General features: G+C 40.4%; 2 protein-coding genes across 2 annotated transcripts; one reads left to right on the top strand and one right to left on the bottom strand.

Moving 5' to 3' along the window:
- Positions 1-551: 551 nt before the first annotated feature.
- LOC111334038 (cornifelin homolog) lies at positions 552-6,490 on the bottom strand. The gene is made up of 4 exons (XM_022939721.2): positions 6,364-6,490; positions 3,491-3,821; positions 3,097-3,236; positions 552-1,480 (listed from the first exon to the last, which is right to left on the bottom strand). The coding sequence occupies exons 2-4, from the start codon at positions 3,798-3,800 to the stop codon at positions 1,382-1,384; spliced, it is 549 nt and encodes a 182-aa protein (XP_022795456.1). The 5' UTR covers positions 3,801-3,821; positions 6,364-6,490; the 3' UTR covers positions 552-1,381.
- Positions 6,491-6,505: 15 nt separating this feature from the next.
- On the top strand, positions 6,506-18,193 carry LOC111334036 (18S rRNA aminocarboxypropyltransferase). The gene is made up of 7 exons (XM_022939720.2): positions 6,506-6,728; positions 8,490-8,545; positions 8,766-9,102; positions 9,877-9,946; positions 15,606-15,715; positions 16,973-17,030; positions 17,130-18,193. Exons 1-7 carry the CDS (start codon positions 6,554-6,556, stop codon positions 17,497-17,499), a joined length of 1,176 nt encoding a protein of 391 aa, XP_022795455.2. The 5' UTR covers positions 6,506-6,553; the 3' UTR covers positions 17,500-18,193.
- The last annotated feature ends 2,300 nt before the right edge of the window (positions 18,194-20,493 follow it).

Genomic DNA, 20,493 nt, shown 5'->3' with positions numbered 1-20,493 from the left:
GGGGCACTAAGTGTAAGGGCTTATTTACTTTTCATATCGACTCATTTACGTGCTCAGTCCATTTTAGATCTTTGAATATCGTAACTCCTAATAACTTAGCACATTGCACCTTAGGACATACTCCTGAAATCACCTGGGGTGGGGTGGGGGGGAATGATTTTTATGGTTTGAGGTGCAACGGACGGGAGATTAGCTGTCGCCAACAGAGTACAAAAGGGGGGGGGGGGCTTTATGGGAAATTGAATGCCAATTAAATGCCAATTAGGGGGTAGGGGGGGCTAAGAATATCGCAGAAAGTTTGGTGGAGTCGTGTTTGTGTATATCATCCATAGTAGTTTCAAGCCCCTCTTTGTCACGATTTGACTGCTTCGTTGTTTAGATTCTTGTTTCTCCACAAGCGTTCTCTAGAACTCTCCGCTTTTTTTTAATTCATCGCGTTTTCTTGAAACACTTCTGATATTTCTTTCGTATCGACTGTTTTTGTCACAAATTTACTTTGTAAAGGCCACAATGATAATAATAATAATAATAATAATCACGCTGCAAGTCTGTAAGGTTGGATTTCAAACGGGTTTATTTGTCGTATGAGTTTGAAAGAAATGGTACAGATTTTCTAGTCATGGATAGGCTGTCCCAATTACTCGCTGGGTCAGCGGAGACCACCAAGAGAGCGGGTAAGCAAGATACGAAGCTGGCGCAGTCTGTCCTGGAGTTGTTTCACGCGTAGGACCATCAGCTCGAATTTGTTGCAAGGATTCGTGCGTCATATCTTGCGCATGTGCGGGTGTTAACTGTCGTAGTCAGTTGAAATTATGCTCTTAAAAAGTCCTTTCTCATTAACAATATAGCTTGGCTATTGCATGTGCGCTTTCTGCGAGTTGTATGCCTTTCTACTATTACATAGAGAATCATGTAAAACTGAGAAGTTTTTCTCGAATCGGACGTAACAAAATCTGGGTACTGATTCAAAATGTCGTTTTGTAAACTGCACTCTATTTTATCTCTTCAATTATTTTCAGTAATAACAGTAACTCATTGGCGTGCAATTAAAGGTATTTGTTAAACTGGTGATAAAATATTACAAGAGTATGCATTTCTGTTTTTCCATTCACCTTTCACTACTTAGAATGCAGCGCAGCCAAAAAACCAACGTTGGCCGATTTTCTGGAACAAAATCTTCCTCAGTTTAACAAGGTTTTGGTTAACATATTTAATAGTATTTTCTATTTGCATCTACAAAGTTAATCACATAACCTAAAAACCTTTGCATCAGAATATGAAGAAACAATTGGATGCCAAAAGTGTTTCCTAATAAAATGTAAGTACTTCGGCTATCAACTAGTGGATACAAATGTGTTTCATGGAAAACGACGTCACAGAATCACTGATGCACTCCCAGGTGGTTCAGCTCACGTGACAGCTGACACAGCACGCATACTCCACAGCACTGGACCACGCAGAAGTCATTGCACAGGGAGCCCTGGAAGGAAAGGAGTAAAAGTTTAGAATTCGTTGTTCGTAAGTAAACTAGGAGTTCTGGAGAAGAGATAGAGTTAAATATGACAGTTGCACTTTTAAATGCAACATCGATCTTTGAATTATGCCATAAGTTTGATACAATTCTATTTGTGGTTTCGAGTAACAGATCTAAGTTACTTAACGAACTGAAATCGTTCAATCATAGTGTTAAAAGATAGATCTTTGTTAAAAAGATTGGTATCATGGTGCCCCACCCATGATTGATTGATTGATTGATTGAAGTCTTTAATAAACCATAAGATAAAAGATATATATCCTATGTTACATAAACGAAAAACTGTGTAATGAAAAATTACAATAATATACTATGGCCAAAATCAAATTATGTAATTATAACAGGTTGTGTTCAAAAATAAGTCTATTTACAGATATGTTCATGAATCGTTCTGTTAATCTTTGGGCGGAGGCAAACCTTGCGACGTAAATTATACTGCTGGGGTTTAGGCTTCGGCAGAATTTCATTAAACGGATGATGGCTTATGGCCCTAGCTCCAATAAATAATTTGTTATACATATACATCATATCCTTGGGTAGAGTAAGGGGGGGAGGGAGGAGTGGAAGAGACGCTCCCTCTATCACCTGCCACGAACTGCTGCTGACAATGCTGCGGCAATTGATAACACGGGCACCTAAGTAACTAATCTTAAATCGTTCCAAAAATGCTGGTCAGCCACTGAAAAATTATTTAAGAATTTTGAAGTTTTTGGCTTATCAAAGGCATTTGGTCATCGAGAAAGGATGGAAAGAAACAGGAGAAGAAAAAAGGATTTGGTTACATCAGAGGCAAATAAGTGTTGTTTTCGTTTCTGTCAGTAATTGCCCTACTTCTCTGCGGATTAAATATAAGGAGAGGGGCATTGGGATTTTCGGTTTTATTCGGTTTTGGTATTCCTTGCGGTTTACGGATTTTCTGTTTTTCAGTATTTGATTTTCGGTTGTCGTCTAAAAAATGAACGGGTTTCGGATTTGGTATCCGATGTGGTTGTTCGGTTTTTCCCATTTGGGTTCCGGTTGCGCAATTATGCGCCTCCTCTGATCTTGAATAGCTGCGAAACCTCTGTATGCTCCAATTGTATCGGATCTATTAAGGTTTTAATAACTGGGATGTGAAAATATATCGGTTTTGACAGTTTTGCATGCGGTTTTCGGTTTTTGGTTTTTATAGAATTTTTTTTTATGATTTTGGATGATTTTTTCCTACGGTTTTGCGGTTTCTTATAGACCCCAATGCGACCCTTCAATTGGGGATAGCAAGTAGCTTCTCAGCTCTTTTCGTCACGTCTCCTACAGCCTCTGTTAACAAACACAGCATAAAATGACCTCGACCTTTTTTAAGAGACGTTGTGCAGACTTAAAGTCGTTCCTTTTTGTAGTTTAACCCGTTGCACGAGTAACAAGTTAACGTAAACACAAAAATTTCGTTTAAGCGCGGAAATCTCCGACACTTTATTTTCCTTTCGCCGATTTCTTTTCACTCACCTATCGGATTGAGCAGGGAAAGAGGGGCTTTCTGTGATTGAGACGTTACAGGATCGGTCTTATATAAACAAACAAACCTGAATGTTCTGCTGAGCCCTGAGTTTAATCCTGAGTCCCACCAGTGCTCCAGGACAACAGGTCGGAAAGCAACAACCTTCACCCATTCTCTGGGACACATCACAGAGTAAAATACATGGACAAAACAACCCCATGCAAACTGTAAGGAAGAAAATCAGATAAATTATTTTTAAAAAAAATCCTTCTCAGTTTCATTCAATTTCAATTGCGTGTACGCACTTGCTTATTACGTTTTTTGATGTGGTGAAAAAGCTCCCAGACCAGAACGAACTTGAATTTTCCTTAGCATCGCGTCGAGATCGCGAAGACACCTATCTGAATCCAGCTAGTGTCCTGGATCTATTTCAGTTTCTTTCCGACTTGCGTAAACGCAGTAGTCAAGCAGTTACTTACGAGAGTAGCAGTCCTCAAAACATCCGCACAGACCAGAGTTCCAGTCACGCATCCCTTGTTGAAGAATCACTCCAGCCGGTTGCGTGACCACAACAGTTGTGTTAGTGGTTTGCATGGGGGCAGGCTGGGTCATGACTGGTTGAGGGTACCCTGGTTGGGCGGGAGGGTACCCTGGTTGGGCGGGAGGGTACCCTGGTTGGGCGGGAGGGTACCCTGGTTGGGCGGGTTGCATACCATAAGGAGGGGGGACTGCAGCCCCCTGTTCCTCGGTCATGTAGTTATATCCAGCGCCAGGTTTCTCAGAAGACATGTTCCAAGATTGACTCACTCGCTGAATCGGAAGAGAAATGTTCCAAAAAAATTTTACAGTTTAAATATCCTTAACTATAATGAAGTTTACAGTATACAGTACTAAGATTCATGGAAAAACTGTACATTAACTGTGGGTCGTTTTAGGTTTTCACACTTAAGCACTTTGGGCCGACTATTCAAACAAGCAGTTCAGCGGTTGTCCAACAAAACCGCATTCTAAGCCATCTTTCATTTAGCCGTACCTTTTATTTCAATATTTATTTTTGCGAACACTGTCAAGAGGGTCAAAAGCTAATAGTGCAAGGAAATTTATTCTATTAAAGAAACCCTCTTATAGGGAATTCCTGATGCCCACTGTTTGTGTAAAATAAAAACCGCGGTTTGGGTCAGACCTGTAAATGACCGGCCCAATCACTTTAACTAGCATGTGAAAGCAAAATATGACATGGAGTGTCAACCGTTTGCTGTCAGAGAAACGCTTAAGCTTTTATAATCTGTTTGTACTCTAATTTCTCTTTAAAACACTACCTTTCCTAATGAAGAGCGAGGCTTTTGTTAAGAACATCGTTCCTCAAGTTGATGGAAAATGAGACATTGAAAATCACAAGTTTGTAAAATAAACAATACCGTAGATTTTGAACGTTCGTAAGTTGACCTTTTTCTATCAAATCTGGCTGGCAAAACAATACACAACACCCTTTCACCTATGATAAACATATCACATTGAAATTCGGTTCAAAGTACGATACTCTTTCAGCTACAAAAGCAACTCATGGTTTTGAGATGTAAATATCTCGTTCCATTCTGTATGTAACCTAACTTCCCGCAATTCTGGAAACGTTATGGAGAAAAATGAAAGTGGATCTTGTATCAATCCAAAATTTTTCTTTGTTTGACACTGTTTTATCGTGTTTCGACTTCGTTAATTAATTTTGCCTCTATGTTTTTATTTTTGATTCTTTCAAGTTATTCACATTTAGTTACAATCATGCAATGAGGGTTAGTCTTAGGGAGGAAATTGGCATAAAGTAATCTTTCTACTCAGTAGGGCTTCTAAAAAGATAATTGTACGGATTTGAATTTACCAATTTACTCGAAAACTACAGGGCGCAATACTTTTCGATCAATATCGCTAACGTTCATTTCGCGATAAGTATCTCAGCTGCTACACCGCGCGCAACGTCCAATAGCTTTAATTCTTGTAATGTTATTGAAATGTTTTTCCTGAAAACTAAGCTTTGTAGATGATTTGCATTTTTCTGAAATTAATCTCTATGGCTTAAGAGACAAGGTCAATCATCATCTCATTTACATCGTCCCACAAGAAATAGAAGCCCAAACTTCGGCAACTGGCTTTAAAGAAAGTTGCGACAAACAAAGAAGACAATGGGAGACAACAGTGACGAAAATCCTTGAAAAAACATGACGATTTCATTTAGTTTGCAGACTACCTAGCATATAAATAATAGCTACTTTAACACCATTCTTTTCGATACCCGTATTCGTCCACCAGTGCGACAAAGAAACGTCAATAAATGGTATTTGAAACTACTGACCGACATTTGATAAACCAGTGACATGGAAACACCGGATCCTGAATGCAAATTCTTGGGATATCAATGTTTAACCATGCGTAGGAACATTGGTTTGAAGGCAACTTTTTACGACAAAAAGCACGTACGCGAACGTGCTCCATCGGTAGAAAGAACTTGTTCTTAGCCAATTCTGGTTTCTAGAAGATCATAATTGAGCGAACATCGAAAATATTGACAGGCAATGTTTTCCGTTCTATGACAGCAAACGTAAATTTGCATTGAAAATGTTTTCCGCCTTCGAAATTTTGAATATGGTAATACTTGTCGTGCTAATTTGGAAAGTTTCGTTTTTTTACTGAAAAACGATGGGATTTCGACCGAAATGTATCCAACGTTTTAAAGAAATGTGAAGTACTGTGTCTATGGTAGTGGTCAGGTTTAAAGACGCAAAAAACATCTGGGAGTGTTTCAGCAAACCCGGGAGTGTAAATTACAATTTTCATTTTATGCCCAGATGCGCTTATTTGTTCCATTTACAGACTCCAATCCTTTTAGAGCGCACTTGCTTTGGTTTAATGCATTACCCATAAACACTTAGCAGGTCACAGACGGTTAAAAAAAAGGATTGTATAGCATCTGATATCAAAATCTGTATCGAAACAGGTATCTTGTTCCAACGCAACGTCACGTGAAAAGAAATACCTCGGCGTGTCCTTCTCAAATTTTGAAATGCGACCATCTATCGAACGATTTGTATTTCGTTTTGTTTGATCGTGTGAATGCACTAAAATAAATACAGATCATACTAAAAGCGTGTCAATGAGCTCTCTACCCCAATCGATGTGATAGCTTCAGTAACAAACGTCTTTGTTTCGTCAACAAAGTGCTGAAGTCGAAAGGACTTCATTCGTCACTCCTTGAAAAATTAGCATGGAATTTTAAACCTCTTCGTGAAGGTAACACAGCTACAAAAACACTGTACTTTGTCAGAGAAAACTAATAGCTAAATGTAAAATACATGATTACCTCTTGGCCGATTAGAATCCGTACAAGAATGTGGAAGAATCGAAGTTAGTCCTAACCGAAAACGAACCTTCCGTGGGTTAGTAACGCAAGCCTTTAATCCGTGGTTACCGTGAGAACTTGGGTAGGAGTGTTTCGCTGATTGGGAGAAATTTCCATAAGTATTATCCAAGATGGAGGTAGAAGTCTTTCGATGATTGCACATTGTCTTTATCAAAACTGTTGGGTAAAATTTGAGGTGGGTATGGGAAAACATAGAGGGAAAACTAAAGTGGCTACGCCTCGCCATAAACTCAGTAAGAGTTCTAGGTTTGAAGTTGCTTGGAATGGAACAGGAGACTTTGATGGCGACGAGAAGGATACACAAGGTATATTTCTAGCTAGCGTACTTAAGCTTACTTAATCCTTTTAACTCCCATGAGTGACCAAGACAGAATTTCTCCTTACAATATCAATACAATATCAAGCAGACAAGTGATAAAATTAAAGGAAAATATCAACCAGGCCCCAGTTGTTCAAAGGATGGATAACGCTCTACACTGGATAAATCTCTGTCCGGTGGAGAGCGCAGTACGTTTTGGTAACACTTATCCGCTGGATAGCGATGTATCCGCTGGATAGCGTTATCCGCCCTTTGAACAACCGGAGCCAGGAGATTATTAGTTGATCCAATTCAAAATTCTCTAAAGTAACATTATAAGAACTGTATGGCAGACTGCGAGGAGAGTTACTAACGAGATCATGGGATTGATAGAGTTAACCCTTTACACCTTAACATCAGTAAAAATATCCAGTAATCGGTCTAGTAATCTGGTCTAAGTTAGATGGAAAAACAAGAACACTAAAAACGCTACAAGAATTTAAAATTGCTTCAAATACATTAGATATACAAAGTTTAATCTCCTCGGACGATTGAAAGAACTGTATTTTGATGTAAATCTTAATATTTTATATTATCAGTATTGTATTTCTAATCTTTTAGGTAATTTTAATTACACAGGGTAGGGTAGTACGTATATATAGGGTCAACTATGCGGGGTAGGATTGCATATTTTATGCATTTTATATATATTAGATTAGTTTAGTTTAGGTGTCCTTATTTAGTGGGAAACTGCTGTTGATTTGACACATTAATAAAGTTTATTGTTATTATTATTATTATTATTATTATAATCCCTATACTGTTCTCCATAAGTTTCCTAAGTTACTGACAAGAAGAATCTGTTTAACAATCAAGAACTCCTTTAGTCAATGATTATTTCCTTTTTTATTTCCTTACTTTAATTTGTTACTCAGAGGTGATGTTGTAAGGAGAAATTAGATTCTAGTCACCCTTAGGAGTTACTGGTCAATGGTTCTCATAGATCCTTTTTAGTGTTGATTTTATGGCATGAACTCAGTGAGATAAACCTGGTTGGCATGCTTTGAAGAGTAGGGAACAAGTCTATGCAGCAATTTTCATCATGATTTAATGCGGTGAATATTGAAGAGGTATCTATGGGTATTGGTGTTTGACATTCACTTTTCTAATCAAATAGCAAAACAATTCAAGATCACTTGTCCATTATGCAATACAATTGCGGGCAGAGTGATGTTTTATGGCAACTGTTGATGTTACCATGGTGACACTTAACACCTTGGTCAGCATTCTGTGCCTCATAGTTGACTCTCTTTCACATCTAAGATCTGAATTTCACATCCCCATGCTGTCTTCCATACACTTCTGACAACTTTGGTTCAGATGATTTTTTTTTCAATGGAAGTAGTATGACCTGGTTGGTATTCTTTGTCTTCTCACAACCTTTTTACTTGAAAAAAAAAAAAGGAATGGGAATGACAAGGAGATTTTCCTTTTTGGAAGGATCAACCACAAGCTCAGCAGCCTTTTTTAAGGTGACATTGATTGAACTTAATATCAGCACATAATCAAGATTCATCATTTTGTAGAGTTTTTAAACAAATATAATTTGTTAGTTCAGAGCTTATTTGTTCCCAAATTGTCATGACCAATGAACAATTAGAGCCAAACCTGAGACCTTTACATCTGATGTATTTTTGGTGAATGTCCATCTAAACTACAGAGTTAAGGCAAAAAATGTATATTATTTTTTTGTTCGTATTTCTTTCAGACGATGGTAAGAAAAAGGACTATGGCAGAGGATTCCCTTTTCCTTTGGCCATGTGGGTAAGCAAGAAGGATCAGCTAATTTAATAAATTATTTAAACTTTAGAGTGACATTCAGTCATGTAATTTCAAGCTTTGAGACACTTCCAGGCATTGGATTGTCTTGAAATGTGTCTCGAACATCATAGATTAAGTTGAGTCATTTGACTTTTTTAGAGGATGATGAACCCAGCTTTCACTGGTTCTGTTTGTCAAAGTCAACTAATCAATCATATTTTAGGATTTGGAGCACTGTGATCCTAAGAAGTGTTCAGGCAGAAAGCTTTCAAGACTTGGCTTTGTGAAAACACTTAAAATCTCTCAGAGGTTCAATGGTCTGATTTTGAGTCCTTTGGGAAGGCAGTGTGTCTCACCCCAGGACCACACCCTTGTTATGGATCATGGGATAGCTGTTATTGACTGTTCATGGGCCAAATTGGAGAGCACACCATTTGGAAGAATGAGAGGATGTCACATGCGCCTGTTACCATACTTAATTGCCGCGAATCCCATCAACTATGGGAAGCCCTGTAAATTGTCCTGTGTAGAAGCATTTGCTGCCACGTTGTACATTACTGGTAAAAAATAAAATACTCTTCATAAATTGCACTTTTCACAGTTTTAAAATGATAATGTTTTAGTAATAAAACCTTTAAGCCCTAAATCAGTAAGCATATTCTCCATACTGTTCATCATAAATTTCCTAAGGTACTTACAAGGAGAATTTGTTAAATGATCAAGAACTTCTTTAGTTGGTTTTCATTTCCTTTCTTGTCCAGACCTTAATGTGAGGATGACAATGGGTTTATGAGTGAAGCATGATTAAGGCCGAAATTAAAATGTGATTCGTGAATTTTATAGAAAGGCAAATATGAGAAGTGAATCAGTGAACTTATAAACCAGCATGAGGCATTATTTACCTCTGGAATTATACATTACCCATGAATTTCTTCTTTCATTTCATGAAAACCTCAATATTTACTTGAAACTGTGTACACAAGAAGAAAGATTTGAAGTTACCCATGAATATATGTGACATAAGAAAATTTCTAAAACAATTTTGTGCAAAATGGGATTGAAACTTCCCCCCCCCCCTCCTTTTACATTGTAATGAGAAGTTAGATGCTGATCACTGTTAGGGCTCAAAGATTAATAAAGCACTTTCTCCAGTGACACACCAGGTTAGTCATCCTACTATCAGTTTACTGGAATTCCCTAGACTGTTTTTCATTTTCCTCGCCAGAGTGATTTTACTGATTCTGTTGCAAAATCATATTTAAAATTTGAGTGTTATTTTGGAGAAGGGAAATGGTAAGATTAAAAACACATTTTTGTTATTATTATTACTACAGGTCAACAAGATCTTGGCTCAACATTGTTAAAACGTTTCAAGTGGGGGACGTCATTTCATGCATTGAACAGGTACAGGAAGTGCAATCATTTTTATTGGCATCGCAATTATGGTGTCAATGAAGAATTTTAGAATCCAGATACTCAGGGAATCTTCAGAACTAACGCAGGGTTTTGTGTGGGTTATAGGTCTATATGGAATATCTTGAAATTTTAGATTTTTTCTTCTCAGGAAAACTAAATTTGGGTAAATAATAACAGGCTGTCGGATGTCCAAGGAAAACCATAACAAGAGTCTCCTTTTACAAAGTTATTTCCTGTGTTACATTCATTGACTGAAAAAATTTATGTCATTCTTTTTACTCTAATCACCACAGTTCAGTAATGATTATTATTATCCAACTGGACAAAGCTGACTAACGTATACGCATGCGCTAGGTTTTGCCGCGGAAACACGGATTTTGAGTCGTTCGCATGGTTGATTTCCTATTCTGTTGCTTCTGTTGCTTTAGAAATTTCCTTGCCGCTTTTCTTTTACAGAACAACCTCCAAAAACTTGGTACACCCCCAAAAAATTTTCAAAAATTAATTTTCTGCTTAAGAACTCTGGAATTAGGAAAATGCCTGCGACGAAAACAGAGTTCCTCGGTTTTGAAAGTCAGCCCATGTTATTTTCCGCTAATTTCGCAAATTTTAGACCTAGGACACTTGAGCCCGCGTTATTGACCGCATACCCTCTGACGTAACATTTCATTATTCAGCTCTGTCATCCAACTGTGCTTCGTAGAGTACAATTAATGCGCGAGATGAGTGCTATGTCGGGCATGGCGGCCCGCGGTATCTGTCACATATGCGCACGCATGCCATGTGCGTACCTTGTAGATTTTAGAACCGCCATGTTGAAAATACAAAGGTTGAGTCACAGGGCGCAGGGAGCCCACACAAGCGGCGTGTCTGGTCGTTTGTTCGAAATATAAAGAAATGTATGGGAGAATATTGAAGAGTCGTAATATCGTAAAGTTATATCAAGGAATGTCTATGTTAAGGCTCAAAATAAATGTAAACCTACCTCACTTGCTGTGTATTGTCTGGTTCTAAATGGCGAATTTGAGCGATTTGGTAGATTTTGCGTTGACTGTTACTTTATGTTATGAGAAAATATACAGTACAGTAACAGTATAGTAACAGTCAACGAAAAATCAGTACAGTAAAGTAACAGTCAACGCAAAATCTACCAAATCGCTCAAATTCGCCATTTAGAACCACAAGCTGGCGGCGGGGGGGGGGGGGAGGGGGAGAAGAAGTTCACCAAAATCGACCTTAGACAGGCATACCATCAGATGGAGGGGGGGGTGGGGAGGAGGAGAAGAAGTTCACCAAAATGGACCTTAGACAGGCATACCATCAGATGGAGGGGGGGGTGGGGAGGAGGAGAAGAAGTTCACCAAAATGGACCTTAGACAGGCATACCATCAGATGGAGGGGGGGGTGGGGAGGAGGAGAAGAAGTTCACCAAAATCGACCTTAGACAGGCATACCATCAGATGGAGGGGGGGGTGGGGAGGAGGAGAAGAAGTTCACCAAAATGGACCTTAGACAGGCATACCATCAGATGGAGGGGGGGGTGGGGAGGAGGAGAAGAAGTTCACCAAAATCGACCTTAGACAGGCATACCATCAGATGGAGGGGGGGGTGGGGAGGAGGAGAAGAAGTTCACCAAAATCGACCTTAGACAGGCATACCATCAGATGGAGGGGGGGGTGGGGAGGAGGAGAAGAAGTTCACCAAAATGGACCTTAGACAGGCATACCATCAGATGGAGGGGGGGGTGGGGAGGAGGAGAAGAAGTTCACCAAAATCGACCTTAGACAGGCATACCATCAGATGGAGGGGGGGGTGGGGAGGAGGAGAAGAAGTTCACCAAAATGGACCTTAGACAGGCATACCATCAGATGGAGGGGGGGGTGGGGAGGAGGAGAAGAAGTTCACCAAAATGGACCTTAGACAGGCATACCATCAGATGGAGGGGGGGGTGGGGAGGAGGAGAAGAAGTTCACCAAAATGGACCTTAGACAGGCATACCATCAGATGGAGGGGGGGGTGGGGAGGGGGAGAAGAAGTTCACCAAAATGGACCTTAGACAGGCATACCATCAGATGGAGGTGGAGGAAGAGTCACAAGAGTACCTGACAGTCAAACACCCATCAAGGACTGTACCGATAGAATCGCCTGGTATTTGGGATAACGTCAGCCCCAGCCATTTGGCAGAGATCAATGGATCAAATCTTAGAAGGAACAAGCTGCATCTTAGACGGTATGATAATCACAGGAAAAGATGACGAAGAGCATCTCGCCCACCTGGAGGAAACACTGAAGAGGTTAAAGGAACATGGCCTAAGAACAAATCGCGAGAAATGCGAGTTTTTCCAGACGAAGATCACCTACTGCGGACACGAAGTGGACCAATACGGACTACACAAGAGCCAAGAGAAAGTTGATGCCGTCGTCAATGCCGTAAGGCCAGAGAACGTTCAACAAGTCCGCTCATTTTTGGGATTGGTAAACTATTACCATAAGTTCTTACCCAACCTCGCAACCACCCTCAACCCCCTAAAAGGGCTCTTAGAACAAGGCAAGCCGTGGAAGTGGTCCGCAGAGTGTGAGGAAGCCTTTTCCTCGGTGAAGAAACTCATAGCATCAGATATGGTACTTACCCACCATGATCCAAAACGACCATTGAAACTAGCATGCGACGCCTCACAAGTCGGAGTCGGGGCCGTACTATCGCATGTGATAGAAGACGGCTCAGAACGACCCATAACCTTCGCGTCACGTACCCTTACGAAGGCAGAAAGGAAACTACTCCCAGACTGACAAAGAAGCCTTAGCCTTGGTTTGGGGAGTCAAGAAATTCCACCTATACCTATTCGGCCGCCATTTCACGCTGGTCACAGATCGTGAGCCTCTGACCTCAATTCTTAACCCCAACTAAGGGATACCAGCCATGACAGTTGCCCGTTTACAACGCTACGCATTGTTCCTAGCAGGATTCAAGTACAGCATTGAGTACAAAAACACCACCCAACATGGAAACGCGGATGGACTATCACGCCTACCCTTGAAAAAGGCGTACAGCAAGGAAGTAGCTGATCCAGCGGAAATTTTTCATGTGTCACAGCTCAAAGTGCTGCCAGTCAATGCAGATATGATTTGTCAAGCAACCCAGAGAGATCCGGTATTATCATGTGTGGTAGAACACACGAGACAAGGGTGGCCAACAGTCAGTAAAAAAGAATTGGAACCATTCTACAGAAGGAAGGATGAACTTACATTACAGGATGGTTGCCTTATGTGGGGCTCTCGAGTGATAATTCCACCTAAGTACCGGGCACAATTGTTAGAACAACTCCATGAAGGCCACCCCGGAATCGTAAGGATGAAGGCGTTGGCTAGGGGCTACATTTGGTGGCCAGGAATGGACAAGGAAGTCGAACAAACATCAAAAGGATGCACTGGCTGTCAACTCACCCAGAACAATCCTAAGACCGCCCCACTTCATACATGGGAGTGGCCAGCACGCCCATGGCAACGTATCCACATAGATTTTGCGGGACCATTCTTGGGAACAATGTTTCTCATTGTCGCGGATAGCCGCTCAAAGTGGCCCGAAGTAATACCAATGACTACTACAAACGCTGCAAGAACAATTGAGGAACTAAGAAAGCTGTTTGCGACACACGGATTACCGCAACAACTGGTCAGTGATAATGGCCCACAATTCACATCAGACGAATTCAGAACATTCATGAGGAATAATGGTATCAAACACAGAAGGTCAGCGCCGTATCACCCAGCTACAAATGGAAGCGCTGAACGTTTTGTACAGACATTCAAGCAAGCTCTACGCGCAGCACTGACTGAGAAGAAAACCCTCTCCTGGAAGTTGACAAACTTCTTGCTAACCTACAGAACGACACCACGTGCGCTGACTGGAGAGGCACCAGCGGTACTCCTCATGGGAAGAAACCTAAGAACGAAACTCGACATACTGAAGCCTAACATACGGAAGCGAGTGCAAGAAAAGCAGCACGACCAAGAGTTACGATCCAGCCACAACCCTACCCGTCAGTTACCCATAGGTCAAGCTGTCGTTGCCCGAAACTACCGAACCGGAGATAAGTGGGTTCCTGGTATCATCACAGCTCACCCTGGACCACATTATGGAACACATTATGGAACAGTTTACCACGCGATATAAGGAACACAGAGTCTCTGGGGTTATTTAAACGTAAGATCAATGACATTTTTAAAGTTTAACGCACGGCATTCACGGAAAACAGCTTTAGTGTTATAGTATGTAGTTTTAATTTTAAATATCTTAGCGTATGTGATATGTATTTTTATAGGCTGATGAATTGATCGTGTCTAAATAAAGATTACAATACAATACAATACCCTTATCCTACGAAGTCAGAGTCGGACCCAATACATTATGGCGACGACATATCGATCAACTCAAGGAGACTGCAGTAACTCCAAGCGTTAATAAGGAGTACTACACCCCACACCTAGACCCAGATGTGTTAGTAGGAATTCCACCGGCGACATGCAGCGTCGGAAGTGAAGAACCACAACCTCCTTCTGCGAATGATATGGAGAAATTACCAACCATAGACATAGATGTGACCAACCTACCGACCAACTCTCCTGGCAACCAGAACGAGATCACGACTAGTAGTTCAGCAACACCACCACCTAAGCGCTATCCCCGTCGGCTGCGGAAACCCCCTGAAAAACTAAACCTATGAACTGAACTGGACTGAACTCATATATTTTAGATTAGTTCTGAATTTTGGGGGGGAGGAATGCTATGTCGGGCATGCCGGCCCGCGGTATCTGTCACATATGCGCACGCATGCCATGTGCATACCTTGTAGATTTTAGAACCGCCATGTTGAAAATATAGACGTTGAGTTTGTATTGAGTTGTAGTTTTTCGTCTGACTTAAATCCGCGAAGCACAACAATGAGTAAAAATATCATGCGAGATTTGTACTCCAGAAATATCCACGAAATTCGCCCGCACTGAAATAACAATTTGGAGTGTTGGATGATGAATCTCTTATTAGACGTTTTGTTGTTTGTAATTTGACTCACCCTAGGGGCTCGTTAAAATACGGCACAACTCGTATAAATACTCAGCAATACTGCACAACAAAATGTCTTATAAGATATATGTATACCACACTGGTGAATAGTGCTTTTGCATGTTACTGATTGGCTAGCTAGTCTGCAAGTGATTAGTAAGTACTATTCACCTTTGAGCAGCTGGAGAGACAAAATCACATGTCAAGAGTTACATATCTGACGATTTTTTAAGTCTTTGGTTTCTGTGAGGAATGAACTAGGGCAATTAGCTTGATTAATAACCATCACTATTCATCCCACTTTGGTTAAAAATCATTAATTATACTAGATGGATTTCAATCAAAACCTCAGTTATGTTTATAAATTCAACCTCACTAAATAAAGTTACTTGTTAACTCTTTCTTTCTCTACATCTGAAAGGTAATGATGTTTTCATTGCTAGTGAACTTTTCTCTGCTTTTTATTCACAAGAAAGTGGCATTCTATCCAGCCAATCTCTTCTTGATTTCAGTCCATTAGGCTTGGCCTTGGAATTTAATAAGCTGTAAATGATCTTTGATCCTCTGTTGTTGTGAAATTGTTAGATCTCTGTTGGACCGGTATGCTGCTTGTTCATCCAGCAAAGATGTTGTAGAAGTTCAAGATAAATGGCTGGAAGAAATGAAAGAAGAACAAAATGCAGAATCATCACAAGGTTTTTCACTGGTTTTACCTTTCAACTCCCAAAATCTGATTGCTAATTCTCCCCTCTAGCTGCTTCACATTTCCTTGTTAATAATATACAGGAAAAAATTTCTCAGTTCTGATTGGTTAAGATGAATGCAGTTTTCAGTTAATTCAGTGCAGAAGAGAGTTAATTCAGAGAAAGAAAGAAACACACTGGACATTCTGATTGGTCAGAATGATTGGTCAATGTCAATGTCAAGGTCAATGTGAAGGTCAATGTCACTTGCAGGGTTTGAATGAATTATTTTTGCACGTGATGCGCGCGCTTTTCTTCTGCGTAGTTATGAGAAGCTACCTCGTATTTTTTCATGTATATTATTAAGACATAATCACATGATTTTTTCGTGCAATTTGGAATAAATAAGCACTTTTAAATCTTTTCAAAGACCACAAATTGCACTCACCCTACGGCTCATGCAATTTTGTTAGTCTTTGAAAAAATTTAAAAGTGCTTATTTATTCCAAATTGCACTCGAAATCATGTGATTACCTATACAAATTGGTCAAGAGAAATTAGTGTTCAATCAAGGTAACAACTTCTACCTAAATTGAATACACTTTAACATCAGTATCCATTTTCTCCATAATCCTCTATACATTCCCTTTGGTACCAACAAGGAGAATTTGTTTAACAATCAAAGCTTCTTTGGTTGGTGATCAATTCCTTTATTCTCATGACGTTAATTAATGATCTAGCAGTATTTCTGTAAGGAGAAATTAGATGCTGGTCGCTCGTTGGGTTTAACAGGTTAATGAATGCTCACTACATTTGTACATGTCACTGTATTGAAACTGTGAAAGTGTAGTGTGATCGTCCGGGTGAGTGTAGTCCTGGAAGGACTGTTGTCGGTGGTAGTGACTGACGTTTCGACAACCTGTGCGGAAGTCATCATCAGAGTCAAGTGTGTATTGAAAAGTGTATTGAAACTGTTAGGGAAATTTGGCAAATGCACACATTGATCTTGCTATTGTATGGTGATTGGCAAACTTGTGTGTTTCACTTGCAACTGTAAAGTTTTAGTAAAACCTAAAGACGAGATGGTTACCAAACTGGAGTGCAGATTGACAAAGGGATAAAACAAATATTGAAGTTAAAAAGAACTGCAATCAGTAACTTAAGTGGCCTGAACCAAGGGAATAATATTTTTTTAATGCTGTAACGAAGGTCTCATTCATTGGCACAGAAATCATATATCATCAAATGTGTTTCTCACTTTAATTCCAGATTTGATGGACATTGATATGACTAAGGAACATTTTAACCCAAACCGGCCTGTTCTGAGGTTTGTTGACTCGAGTTTCAAAAAAAGCTTTTATAATTTAGTTTTGAAATCAGAATCGGCATTTTCTTGAGACAAATTCAATTAATCCTTTCTCCACAGTGAAAGTGAGTCAAATGGCAGTAACAGTGACGTCAGTGATGATGCTAACGATGACGACGAAGATGGGGACGATGTAGCAGATGATGATGCCGAGAATGGATACGAAAGTGACGAAGATGACAAAGCTGGACTGCATTTTGGTAATATTGGAAACGAAAAAGGACAAAAAGAAACAGAAAATCAAAAGTTGTTAGGCGACGAAACTGTTGGTTTGTATTGCGGTACTAGTTCTGTTGAAGAGAAACATTTGGGAGATTGTTTTGGCAAAGAAAACTTGCGAAAAAATGATCACAATCTTGACTCTTCCGCTAGGGATGATACGCTGGAATTATGCACAAGGACCGAACTTGTTCATTTAGGTGATGGATAGTAATGGTTTTATTTAATATTCCAAAGCGGGTAATCTGTTCTTCTGAACCCATACCTGTCTGAAATAGAAGATCAGAAGAGATGTGAAATGGATTTTTTATGCTTTCACCTAACTTTGATACACCGAGAACATAGTAGGAATGTGAACCAGAGTGATGTACCTGTCTGTGGGGGAGGGGAAGGGGAGGGGGAGGAGGAAGGGAGGGGGAGGGGAGGGGAGGGGGAGGGGAGGGGGGAGGGGTTTTGCGAGAAAGGGAGTTCAGTGATGATCTCCCGCTTCCCACATCCGGCTGTCCCGCATCTTACAACTTCGACTCTCGTCTCATGCTCATTATACTAAAAACTGCAGATTACTGATTAACAAATGCTCACATTTTTGTATTACTCTTACATTTCCCGCCATCATTAGAGTCCCAGTAGCCACCCTTTCCTCTTTTGTCTTCGTATCCCCTTTATCCCTACGGTAACCCCTTTATCCCTACGGTAACCCCTTTATCCCTACGGTAACCTTGCACCCAGTATTTTCCCGGGCCCCCGCCCACCGTTTTTCCCCCATTCATGTGGGTTGTAGCCAGCAAGTAGTTTGCTCAAGATTTGCGTGATAGGTTTTTCAATAATGGAAATTTTTGTTAATGCACTTGAAAGAGTGTTTCCACTTATGTCTTAGTATTATTAAATCAGCAAAAAGCGGTCAACGATGAAGTTGTTTTTGTTGCTAATACCTTAACCTTATTTTCTTAACTAGGTCTGGATCGTCACTTTCGGCTTTTTTCTTTAGTTCTTAGCGATTTTCATGTCGATAGTCGGTTCGGAGGGAAACTTGACTGGTTCTTATACGCCGGTTAAGTTCTTAGACACCCTTATCTTGGACAATAGGTATAAACGATCTCTTCTAACGACTACGTTAAATCGTGCACATCGACTCTCATCTTCATCTGACCTCTTCGCTACCGAATGTGACAACCTGAAAGAGATGTTTCTCAAGCTTAAGTACCCTGAGAGACCATTAACTGTGCAATCACCAGAATATTCATCGAGTCTCAAGACCGAAAACAGGCGCTTGATGTTAAGAGGAAATGTTGTCAAAAATCGAACATTTTCAAAATGTGGTGACAACAGCCGAAAAATCGATTCGGCCCATATTCTCAAGTTAGGTAGGCCTTATGGTGAAACAAAGCACTCAATACTTCGTTTGGCTGAATATCGATTTCTTTTCGAGAAAATCGACAAAAGCTGAATTTCGTCCAATTGCCGCTTTCGAAGCTCAAAATTTCAGACGAACCTCGGAGCGTCCCGCCACGAATTGAAAACACTTGGACCGATAAAAACTACTAAATCTTGAAAAACAACATCAATACATAATTTGACAGCAATTTGAGCAATTCTTGATCATTTATTTACACAACGTAATTGAATTTATCCGACCTTCTTCTAACAAGATTAAAAATAGGTCAAAAGTAACCTGTTATTTAACTATGTGCAATACAAAATAATCGACTGAAAATCTGGCTTTTGGAAGGATGTTACTAAAACTGAGAATGGGGAACGGGGAACGGCGAATGGGGAACGGGTGTACAGCGGTAACCCGCCTGAGAATTCAAAATGGCGGAGTAAAGGGAACTAAAAGGGTCTGGCAACTAGTTTAGAGCACTCTCTTAGAGCGCGATCGTCGGAGCCAAAAGCATGGACAATAAGTGTAGGTTTTGTTGAAGGATTTTACTTTGAAATGTTGAATGCCTCATAAATTTAGTTTTTGTCTGGCACACATTGCAGGTTGCATAGAAATCAAATCCTCGGAGAGGTGAGTATCAGACAATTCATGCACAACATTTGAACAATCAACACAGAACTACAAGTTCGCGGCATTTATTCTTATATTCATAGAGTAATTGTACTGCAAGGTAATGAAGTTTACCTCCAATATCTTCACCGTTACAACCTAGCAATATCAATAATGTTGTAAAGCAAACAGCTGAATGACTTTCACGCCCATTATGGGAATCACTTTCTCTTGAATATGATCAATGCAGTGTAAATATTATTGTAAGCATTAGCATGAATGTGAATTCATACACCTACATTCTTGAAGACATAACTGATGTTTTCCTGTTAAATTAAATGTTATTAAAAGTTCTGTCAATGTTTGATTTCTCTATTGTTTACATGGAAGTTTTTGGGTCGATACAAAGATATGTTCCCGATGTTATTTTGCGGTTAGGTAAGTAGATATCTGCATGTAGTAATTTTAATAACTAGGCTGGTTATTACGTTTCCTCGCTCATTTCTGTTAATCTAAGATATTACCTCCTGGCTACTTATCTGCAAAAAATGCTGTTGGGCAATGCAAACAACCAACATACCCAAACTCTACCAAAAGATGCAGATTTCAGGAAGGAAAAACAAAGAGAGACGTCAGAACAAATGGTGGCAGCCATTGCAGAAACGTTGACTTCAAATTCTCGCCTCGGAATACTAGGCTTCGTGGCTTCGCCTGGGCAATAATTAAATAAAAGTGGGTCGTCTAATTTCGCTGTAAGCGGCGACCTAGCGATAAAATCAGTGTTTGTAAGCATCGTTTACTCCGCTATATTGAATTCTCAGGTGGATTACCGCTGTACACCCGTTCCCCGTTTCCCGTTTCCCGTTTCCCGTTTCCCGTTTCCCGTTCCCCGTTCCCCGTTCCTCTTTCCTAGTTTTCCGTTTCCCGTTCCCCGTTCCCCGTTCTTCGTTCTCCGTTCCCCGTTCCCCTGTTCCCCGTTCCCCGTTCCCCGTTCCCCGTTCTCCGTTCTCCGTTCTCCGTTCCCCGTTCCCCGTTCCCCGTTCCCCGTTCCCCGTTCCCCGTTCCCCGTTCCCCGTTCCCCGTTCCCCGTTCCCCGTTCCCCGTTCCCCATTCTCCGTTACCAGTTTTAGTAACATCCCTTTTGGAAGGCGAAGTGTGGTTCTTTTCGATCTCGAAAGGAGTTTTTGGGAAAATGATTCAGTGCGATTTAATCAA

This window comes from Stylophora pistillata, chromosome 10, assembly GCF_964205215.1.
Source record: "Stylophora pistillata chromosome 10, jaStyPist1.2, whole genome shotgun sequence".
Lineage (NCBI taxonomy): Eukaryota > Metazoa > Cnidaria > Anthozoa > Scleractinia > Pocilloporidae > Stylophora > Stylophora pistillata.
This window is presented reverse-complemented; position numbering and strand designations above follow the sequence as displayed.